Genomic DNA, 10,920 nt, shown 5'->3' on the forward strand with positions numbered 1-10,920 from the left:
TTCAGGGAAAAGAAATCTTTCAAGAGTTTTGAAGAGTCAGCCGGGGCGCCACGGTTTTATTCAAGGGTGGACTCTGCCTCTTTGGGCTGACAGGCCTCATTTGCATAGCCATCATTTGCAGAGGCATGCAAATGAGGGAAACGCTGGCTATCTGTGTCATGCATCTGTAAAAGCACTTTCCTTATCCTGCGTGCTTTCCCTCTTATCTTTACTCGTTCCTGCTCTATTTTACTCCCTCAATTTGTCTTCAACTCCTCAAGCTCCATTTTTTGGCCTTTTTACCCACACGTTTCTCTGCTTTTGACCCAGCAGTTTGCTTTAAAACTGGGAACAACAGTGTATCCGTTTCAACATTCAACAACATGACTCATTCAAGTTCATCTTCTGTGTTGTTTACTTTGCAAACTACAACTGAATCCTACAACTCGGTCCTGGCGCTTCCGGCCTGTCCCTCTCCTGGCCTTTATAGTTTTTGTTGACAGGTAAACTAGTGGCCCCAAGCTCCGGTTACATCACACGAGCTGTCATGTTGATTCATGGGATGACTTAAGTCTTATTTTGACTGTAAACAAAGCAGCAAACTTGCCTTGGGGAGGGATGGAGGGGTTCTCACTCAGCCTCCTCTCTTTGAGCCTCTGTGAGAGTTTTGCTGCCATCTAGTGGTCAACTCAAAAAACAAAACAATAAGAGTCCAAGCATTTTTGTGTCAGTGTTTATTTGAAATCAGACATAAAAAAATTATGATCACAACTGGATTTTTATCTCAACCTTTTCTTATTTAAAGATGATCGATTATTATAATTATTAATCTCAATAAAAGCAGTTCGGCTCATCTAACAGTTCTTTGTGAGAGGTATTTAAACAGGAAGCAGCTCTGGGAATGCTGAATAGATCTGTTAATAAATGACTCATAAAAAAATTCCAGAGACATTTTTACTGTAAGAGCTAAACAAATTTAAACTGTAAACTTCAGGAAAAACTAAAAGCTTCTGCTTTTATTTATTTTAAACAGGGAGAAACTTTTTTCCCCCTGAAAGGCAAAACATTTTCTCACATAAAGAAGACATTTTGTCCATAATTTAAAAATTATTGCACTTCAGTTGACAGCAGAATCAAAGATTAGAATTAAAGCAACTACAAAGAAAAAAAAAACACTTTTTGTAGACCCCTCCGTGTTTGGTTAATTTATATAATTAAAGACGATAAAGCTGAAATCTATAAAACGTGCTACTCATAACTGCATGTGTGCACAGTGACTATAAACAGTATATTTTAAATCAGAACATTCTTGTATTTACAATAACATTAAACCTTTTTGTACGAAGTGACATCTCCACGTGGCTTAAACAATAAAAATATTCATACATTAATACTTTTTTAATATTATATTGTGTTTTACTGCAACTTTATTGATATATTACATAAAAAACAGATGCGTCTGTTCTGTCGAGGTGCATAAACACAGCTACTGTTTTCAGAAATATCTGTAAAAAGCGCATAAAGAGGTAAGAGTGCAACTATGTCTCAAATTTTTTGGCACCTTGGCAATGCTTGTAGGACGTGAGGCCCACTTTGAGATCCTTCAAGTAAAACATTCAGTGACAAAAGAGGTTGTTAAAGAGAGAGAAAAAAGCACATGTTGTTTGTTTAAATAAAAAGAACCGTTTTTAAGGCTTTTCTGTTCAAAAGTTTTTTTTATCTCAATATAATATGTTTGCTTGTTAGTAAAGTTATTCCAGTGTGACTTATTTGTTTAAAATAAATGAAAATATTGCAGATTTTGGCATAAATACTGTAGATTATACATTTGATCTTTTCTTTTTAATCGAAGTGCTTAAACAGCTTTGCACAAATAAAATGCCATAGTTAACAGCACAAAAAAGTCTTTAAAAAGTGAGAATACGATGTGAGAATAAGCTTTACAAAAAAAAACAATATAAAAGTATTTAAAAATGACAAAATTTTCTCAGAAGTTTTTCCAAAATTCTTCAGTGATATCCCCATCCTATCTTTTTGTTTTACCTCTCAAAAATGTTTATTTTGCTCTTCTTTATTCTAATCAAATCCAACTAATTTCATTCATAACATTTGTCATTAGTTATAAAGGCAAAGAAAGCTTCCTGTCCTTCATGAATCTCTCCATAAACCTGCAGTGCTACATTACTCTGCAGCTCCCCTAGAGGGAGCCATCCTCCGAATTCCCACTTTTTAAGAGCCTTTTAGCTCCCAGCTGTGGCAGCAACCATGCAGGAATGAGATATTCCCACGTGTTCAAAGATAAAACATTCCCCAAAAATGAAAAGGAACTTTAAGGGATGTTTTTGCCGTCTCGTTTTTGAGCTTCACGGCTCTCCGCACAGGAGAAAGTTTGTTCTTCGGAAAGTGGATTCAGCAGGCGGCTCCAGCGAGCCTTGTTCTTGTGCAGGTGCTCCAGCATGGTTTGGCTGAGCGGACTGGGGTGAGTGAAGCGGTTCCATTCGTCAAAAAGAGGCTCCGCGATGCAAGAAATAAAACCTGAAACGCGATGGTGACGGATGTTACTCAGACTCCACTGCTCATGTTTTATGTTCTATGTTGTTGATCTGCTCACCTGATTGGACGGCTGGGACGGGGTCCTGCTGGTGGTCACACTGAGGACTAACCTCCAAGTCAAACTTCTTCTCCAGCTCACCTGCAAGTGAAGATTTAAGCCAAGAAAACACTATAAAACTGAATGTTGCTGATTTTATTTAAATATTTTTAAATAAGATATGATAGAATATTTTTACTGAAAGAAAAAAAAAATACTAAATCTTGACTGACCCTGTTGGTGGAACTCCTCACACACCCTCTCACCCCACTGACGGCTCAGCTCCCACTCCCGACACGGATTACAGACGTCTGCACACTTGAGAGCAATCTGGAGGAACATCGACACGAGTTGGTTAAAGGACAGGCTTCCTCTGGTGAAATCAGGAGGAGAGTTTGTGCACCTGCAGAATAAAGTGTCTGTGTGAAGGCTCTCCAAGGTCCAAGTCCTGGTTGTCCAGATGCTCTCTGAAGGTCAGCAGGAACTCGTTTTGCCTGCAGATGTCAGTGGCCAGGATGAGCGAGCCCAGCTGCTGCTCAATCCTCCGCCTGCACGAAACCCACAGATTTATTCGGAAGTGTAATCTCTGCTGAAGAGTGCACGTCTGTGCGGGTTCTTACGTGATCTCAGCTGGCAAGTGGGACAGCAGTCCTGACTCTCGCAGCATGCCCACAGTGGATCTCCAGTGGTGGCTCTCCAGCACAGACGTGTTCTGGATGGACAACATCGGGGTTAAATTTAAGAATTCAATCCACACATGTCAACCGTCGCTATGTATGTGAGTACCTGGTAAAGAGACGCCAGATGGTGGTTGGTTTTGATGAGAAAGGGCTGGTTGACCCCCGGATGGTCCACGTCATGAGCCGCCCCAGCCACCAGACCCAGGAACACGTCCAGAGGGGTCAGCTGATCTGCCAGCTGCACGCAAACATTCAAGGACACCTTCACACCTTTGAAGGTCATCCTTTTTTATTTAAAAACTGATCACATTATACTCTTGTTTTACTTTTTTATGAAACACAACACAACTTTTAAAAAATGCACATAAAAGACTTATGGAGGCTAGGAAATGCACATCTTTCTGCTGTTTTTTTCAGTGACACATAAAAATAATCATAAATACAAAAATAAATTATTTTACTTTAAAAAAAGCTTGTTTTTTCATTAAAACATGTTTTTTTTTCCTGCATGAAAAATATTTTTCAATTAAAATTATAAATGTATTTCTTGAAGATTTTAAAGCTCCATGCCAAAAGGCCAGCACACAAGAGGGTGTTCTTTTGAAAATCAAATACTAACTAAAAGTCTGACATAATTTAAAATAATACACATATAAAATCCTTATTTCAAAATAAAAATTTATAATTACATATGAAGTGTCACAAACTTTTAATATTAAAGTATTAGGAGATTCTTGAAGGAAACAAAATATGGTGTCGCATTGGATGTTTGATGGGAGGGAAGAAATGGCGCCCTCTGGAAATATATTGTATATATATATATATATATATATATATATATATATATATAGTTTTTTTTTTTTTTTACCTTGGGCTCTTTTAGATAGCAGTACATAGCTTGAGTGACGTCAGCAGCATGGATGGCATTGTGGTAAGGATTCTGGGAGTGGTAGTCCTTCTGCACTGAGCCTGCTCAGATCAGAGAAGAGGTCAAACCTTGACAATCCTGTGCCACAGCAGATTACAATAATCCATTCAAAGGATGCATTTTTATTTTTAAACATAAAAAAGAAAAATCAAATCATGATTTTATTTCACACATGCACAGTGTTTATCAACAGAAATGTTTCTTTATAACCTACAAATTCAGATCCTAGAGGGATAATAAGATCAAACCGATTTAATCTCGGTGAGGGAAAAAAACATGAAAATGAATTTCTGAGAATAAAACCCCATCACTTGCTTAAAGGACAAAGCGGTGTTGTCATAGTGACTGAGGAAGAATACTGCAGCGCCTGAACTGAACTTCAGGGCAGCTATAATTCTTACTCTGGTTGAATTTCCTACATTTTTCAATGTCTATCAATGCACCACAGGATATGAAGTCAACGAGAAAGGTGGAATTGTCAAATAATGTAACAACAAACCTTGACTTTTGAATAAATGTGATATTTCAGACCATTAAACACACAAAATAAATACTGTGCAATATCCAAAACAGTGCTTCATCTTACCAAAAAACCTATGCAGCTTGACTACATCCAGTTGGAAGTGATGAATTAGGTCGTAGATGTTAAAAAGATGACACATCAGAGTCACCAGGCTGTTACCTAAAGCACACAAAATCATCTTTTCAACCCCAGTACAAGTGAAATATTGTTTGGAAGGCAAAAATGTAAAAAAAAATAAAAATCCACTAACCGTTTGTGAGGCGATCGAAGACAAAAATGTCAAAGTTCCAGGTGCCGACTCGTGACAGCATGTGCTGCAAAGGAAACCAGACTGCTGTCACTACTGTCTGTGTTGATGCAGGAAGGCTTATGTCTGTGTGTCCTCACAGCTGCTTGTCCCCGGTAGCCATCGTCCAGTAAGTGCAGCGACCCGGAGTCGCGGGGGGCCAGCCCCCTCAGCAATCTGGAGGTGTGGGAGTACCTGTGGAAGCTCAGCAGGTGCTTCATCTGTCTCCTTGTGCTGGACTCAACATCTCCAGACTGGATGCTGCCTGAAATTTTAAAAAGAGTTTATAGTCTCAAATAAGTTGCCTTTATTTTGAACTTTTATTTTGGAATTTTAATCTATTAATATAAAATGAAAAGTGATGTTTTTTTGATTATCTTAAATAATAAGATTAAAACAATTTAGCAACAAGTTTCTATGCTACTCTTTTTTTTCCAGCTGAATTAACATTTCTAACAGTTTTCTATAAATTTCTTGCAGTCCTGATAAAAATCCTACAATCATCGGAAAAACTGTAAGAATTTTGGGCACATTTTGCATCTATAAGGAAGTGTCCTAGCAGAGTTTTGAAATGCATAACGAAGAATGAGGAACAAGCAAGCGTTTTATAGAAAACAACAAATAAATAAGCTGGTTTACGGCTTATCAAAGGTCTACAGCCTTTGAAAGCCAAGATGTTTGCGCAGAAGTGAAAGGTCAGACGTACGACCTCATGGAGGAGGAGTCAAAGAAGCGTTCTCTCTTTAAGCAACATTCACACGTCTACTTGCACAACACCATCCTTGCTGTCAGTCATTTCCGAAGGTTTAAAGTTTAGAAGAAAAAAATCTTTATTTTCATTGGCGCCAAGTATGAGGCCCTGATTGGCTGTCCTTAAAAAGCAATAGGCATCGTTGATTAAGGTCCTTAAATCATGACATCTGTAAGAAAAAGGTTTCAATAAAAGGCCTTTCCTCTTTCAACACCACCAGTTTGCATATTTGGACCATCGACTTTATAAAAAAGCTGGAATAAGTGACCCCACCCCCTCCTGGCGTTCCAAACAGGAAGTACCTGACAGGTCCAAGAAACCAAAATCCCATAGACTTCTATTCAGAAATGAACAGCCATGACTCAGTTGCTATATTTCTCTGAGTTTGTTGCTCTGATGCCTTTTTAACATGTTTTTGAAAATTTCCTTTTTAACATTTTTTCTCATTGCAAGTTTTTCAAGTTATAATCTGACCAATCAGATGCCTCGATGAAAGCAGAAGGTCGTTTGAAACATTTGCTTGACAGATTATTTCAAGCCTGCTTTCAAGTGGTAGGGGAGTGGACTTCCAACAAGCTACCTCCTAATTGGCCAGAGTGGTTGCCATTGAAACTTAAGTCGCCTGGTTCCAACATGGCGGCAGCCATATCTCAAAAACAAAATGGTGATTGAGTCGACTTCATTTTGTTGGAGCCAGAAGTAAGCTGTTTTTTTGAGTGGCTTCTTTGAGTTTTTTTTTTTTTAATATAGCACAGTGGAGGAGGTACCATCATGATCTGGGATTACACTTCCTTCAATAGATCAGTGGAACATAAGGCGTCAAACTTTGCTAAACAGAAGTATTCCTTTTTTTTGAAGGATTTATTACCAACTTGAGAGGGTTGATGGGTATTTTTTATGCAGTACTTTTGATCAGCTGACAGCCAGCCTAATTTGATTTGACAGTTGTTTTCAATTAACTGCTCGCTGACAATTTTTCCTTTGTCTGACCGTACTAATGATAGAATCTGGCAAAAACTACTTTCTAAGATTTTGATCAGCGGTCTTGAATTTTTTTTTTTTTTACTTTTTTTTTATAAACTTGCAAAAAAAGAAAATAAAAATGGAGTGATTTATCTCAAGGAAACAGTTTTCCCTGTATGTTACTTTTACATAATCTATAAATTTATCTTAAACACAGATTTCTTTTTCAGATACTTTTCAGGACGCGCAGGTCAATCGGTGGGTAGGAGCCCCGCCTCTTTCCCAACAGCCCATCAGCATGGCCCACGTTCAGTCTGGTCTTTGCTAAAAACAGAAAAAAATTGGATTAAATGTTTTGTTGAAGTACATATGTCCTCTGCTCCAAGCAGGAGGAGGAGACGTTGAAGTTGAGGCCCAACAGCACGTGGAGGAGACTGCAACCATCGCCTGCAGCGCTTTGAGAGGACCGTCGTTTTGCATGTAAATCCCAGTTTGCATCCCTCATAAATCAGTTTTGTGAAACAAGACATTGAATCAAAGGAAGCCTTTTAATCAGGTCTGAATTTGCTCATGGGAAATGGATTTTATGGCTCTGCAGCGCCGATACGACTCTTCTTGAGGAGATTTCTACATTAAAATTCATGTTATTGGGTTGTATGTATTGATAAAACATAAAATGCATTATTTTAATTGTTGTAAATTGTAGTGGATTTTAAACATGTTTACAGTGAAATAGAAAAAAGTCCAACTGCACGTGCACATGTGAAATCTCCACTTAAATATGTATAAAAACATGGGAAAAATGAATTATTTAAACACCAGCAGGGAGGAACTAGAGCGTATTATATCCCTAAGGTTGCCAGTTCACATCACCTCCATGACTCCTGCATAAGAGATGCTAAAAGCACTCCTTGATGGGTTTGGAATCACTGTAGCAACCCGCTCCAGCTGCCAGCTCCCGTCTTGCAAGAGTTCGCTGCCAAAGCAGTGAGTCTAGAAGCAACCATTGTCACTTCCTACAAGGAGAAGTGTCTGTGCGTCAAATATATTGCGGAAAATTGGCATAATCCCCTGTTTTTGTGAACAGAATCTGACAAATAAATATGCGGGAAAGTGACTCAGCTTGTTGAAACGGCCTGGTTTGTTCACAAGAAGAATAAAGACGGACTTGGCTGACAGGATGAGGAAGAAATCTTTTATAAAAACAAACCAGAGATACAGAGATTTAGAAGCAAAAATCCCGCCTGCAGCTTTTTCTGTTCCTACTCAAGTCTCTCCATTCTTTTATTTCATGTCTCCCCTTCCCTTCTCTCACTGCATCCTCTCCCCTCATCCCTCCCTCTAATGGCTGTATCCTTTCCCTCCAACATTGTTTCTCCCTCGCTTCCTTTCTCTCCGTAAACTCCCTGCATGGTAACTAGGTCAATGTTTTCGTGTGGCTCAGAACTGGGTCATTCGGGATGAAAACCATGAATCAGTCAGAAGCTGTGAAGCACGCGCGTGTTTAACAGCTGCTCTGTTTGTGTACACACACTTGCAAATGAGGTTGAGTCCTTGATTTTTTTTTTTGTTTTTACCAAATGCAAAAACACGACTTCACACTCAGATCACATCACCCACGCACGCAGACGACGGGAACTGAAAGGAATATGTTCAGTTCGGTTAGTCTGTGGGTGTTTGCTGTACAAGCCGTGCTAAAGGGCTGCTTCCCTTTGAGAAACTGACATATAATTGCACTGATATGAAGCAGAGCTGACAATAACATACAAACTTCTCTAAATTGGTGGAGGATTTTCCTCCTACCTGCAGATGCATTAAAACATAAAGGGATTCTGCACAGCTGTTGGGATTCAATCTGCTGCTGCATTTTTTTGCGGGTTTTCCTATCCAAATTCATGCTTCTTGGGTTAATTGGTGACTCTAAATTTTTCTCTGGTGCATGTGTTTTTGAGCAAGAGAGTGGTTACAGACTGGCAACCTGTTAAGAGTGTACCCAAACCTTCGCCCTGGGTTGGCTACAGCATTCCAGCGACCCTAAATGGGATTCAGCAGGTTGTGAAAATGGACGGACGGATGGACTGATTAGGAGTATCTATTGGCAAGAGTCTGGCAATACGATACGTATCCTGATACGTATCACGATACATCCCAAGACTGTATCAGAACACTTTTTTTTACTTTTTTTAACAGAGCATGACTTAGAAAAAAAGATCTATCTTTCATAATAATAAAATTGTAGCATTATTTTTATTTAATGATGCAACTGTATCTCATATACAAGTTGCTTTTACCCACAAATTCATAGCACTTTTTGGTAAATTAAGAAACATTTGTGGATAAAGGGATAGAACAAAGAGGCTCAGTGCGCTGTGCTGCCATCTAGTGGCCGGAGGTTTAGGTGGAAAACAAAAGTAAGACGCTAAAAACCGCTCATAAATAATTCATTATCATATCGTCACGTCAACATTTTAAATCGATCACTATCTGGGATAGGCTCCAGCAACCTCGTGACCCAAATGGATGGATGGATGAATTGGAAATTAACCATACTTGTTTTCTTTATTTTAAAATGTACATAAAGATTTACAGTAGCCATTCACTTGGAATTAGATTTCTATCCCACTATGTTTTATTCTAAACCATAATAGACTCATATTGAACTAAAAAGTTGTCACAAAAGTTGGCAAACTACTACAAGACAAAATGCAAAATCAAATAATTGCTGTTGTAATTTATTATTCCAATACAATGGTCTTTTATAAATATGTGCCTTAGTCAAAGCAATAATTAATCATCTAAAGGAAGGGCCAAAAGGTAGAAGTGAGATATCCATCCATTTTTTGTTGTATTTTAGATCTTTATGGTCTTTACACTAAATGTCACCGTGACACACTATCAGCACACACACGTTATCTCCCGAGTTCCTTGACATATTCATATAAACAGATCAAATTTGGTGTAGATAGCCTTTCATTCCCTTTAAGAAATCACAATAGGTCATCACAGTTCAAGGGGAAAGTCACACAAACTGAAGAACACTCAGTTCTTAACCTTCATCAGCCTCAACAGGGAATTCCCCAATGTGGGATTTATGGCTTTAACATTGAATCAGAAAAATTGAATTTGCTCCACTTCTTTTATTAAGCTACATTTATAGGTAGTCTTGGTTATATATCAACACTGGGATCAAAGCATCAGATTAGAAATACTTTTCTATACAATAATCCCTGTGTCCACTGTTTCTTTACATCTGACTGTCACTTTACGCCACACAAACAGGTTTGATTGTCAGCTGCAGTCCAGCAGATGGATGTGACTTTGCTGCTCCAATCTCTCACTACAACGCCTCATCTGCTCAGCTGTCCCATCAGCCACCTCTGTCACTTACAAACATGCATGGATGCAGCTCCTTCAAGTTTATCTTCTGATGTGCATCAAAGACCTGAGTAGCTCAAACCCAAAGGGTGAAAAATTCTACAAGGATTCTCCTCGTTGTGTCCAAGGCAAAATGCATCCAGGAAAATGTTTACTAAAAGAGCCACGTTACCTTCCAGATGATGTGCACGGCTGTTCTCGTCATTCTCCTCAGCCTCCTTTTCTGCTTCCACCCAAGTGCTGCCGTGTTTTTTCTCCTTGGAGCAGGGTCCCCCCCTACGGGCTCTCCAGGCTGCTCGGAGCTGCCGGATGAGAGCGGGAATCTCCAGGGTCAGTGACAAACCCCCACAGGTGACAGGGGGTGTCCTCAGAGGTCCCCACTCTGGGGAGCCAGGAGGTTCTTCTGGACAGACCCCAAGACCTGAGTCCCGCATCCTGATATCAGAGCCCCAGTGCCCCTCCAGTACTGGCATCGTAGAAAACAACACAGAGGTGGATGGATGAGCTGCAAAGAAGTGATGCTGGTGCTGGAAGGATGGTGGAGGCAAGAAAATGGTCAAGTAGTCATTGTAGAGGAAGAGGAAACAAACTATGGAGCTACTTTACATCCTGGAGAGTGACTAGGACTGTAAAATCTGATGCATAAACATAAAAAAGAGCAGGGATTTGGGAAAATCCGTCTTTTTTTCCTGTCTTCACCACCACAGACGGTGCGCTCTCTTCCTCTGCCGCATTCACAATCCTCTCGACGCTCTCACTCCCCTCTGTGTTGTTGTGGAGTTGAAAAGCCCCTCCTCTGCTCTCCAAGCTCGCATGTGTACTCTCTCTAAACTCATTCTCCGTGC

General features: G+C 39.5%; 1 protein-coding gene across 1 annotated transcript; it reads right to left on the bottom strand.

The window, feature by feature from the left end:
* Positions 1-699: 699 nt before the first annotated feature.
* LOC112157629 (cAMP-specific 3',5'-cyclic phosphodiesterase 7B) lies at positions 700-10,914 on the bottom strand. The gene is made up of 12 exons (XM_024290479.2): positions 10,248-10,914; positions 6,935-7,024; positions 5,088-5,251; positions 4,951-5,014; positions 4,764-4,859; positions 4,118-4,218; positions 3,356-3,487; positions 3,190-3,281; positions 2,973-3,117; positions 2,803-2,899; positions 2,591-2,671; positions 700-2,514 (listed from the first exon to the last, which is right to left on the bottom strand). Exons 1-12 carry the CDS (start codon positions 10,546-10,548, stop codon positions 2,309-2,311), a joined length of 1,569 nt encoding a protein of 522 aa, XP_024146247.1. The 5' UTR covers positions 10,549-10,914; the 3' UTR covers positions 700-2,308.
* Between the last annotated feature and the right edge of the window lie 6 nt (positions 10,915-10,920).

Source organism: Oryzias melastigma, linkage group LG24 (genome assembly GCF_002922805.2).
Source record: "Oryzias melastigma strain HK-1 linkage group LG24, ASM292280v2, whole genome shotgun sequence".
NCBI lineage: Eukaryota > Metazoa > Chordata > Actinopteri > Beloniformes > Adrianichthyidae > Oryzias > Oryzias melastigma.

What these genes read in the sequence shown, in the direction of transcription:
- LOC112157629 (XM_024290479.2), bottom strand. Translation starts at nt 10,548, where the DNA reads ATGCCAGTACTGGAGGGGCACTGGGGCTCTGATATCAGGATGCGGGAC. An exon ending in TGACCTGCGCGTCCTGAAAA is followed by an intron (nt 5,252 to 6,934) that starts GTATCTGAAAAA and finishes TTAAAATTTCAG; the next exon opens with GCAGCATCCAGTCTGGAGAT. An exon ending in CAAGCTGCATAGGTTTTTTG is followed by an intron (nt 4,219 to 4,763) that starts GTAAGATGAAGC and finishes TGATCTGAGCAG; the next exon opens with GCTCAGTGCAGAAGGACTAC.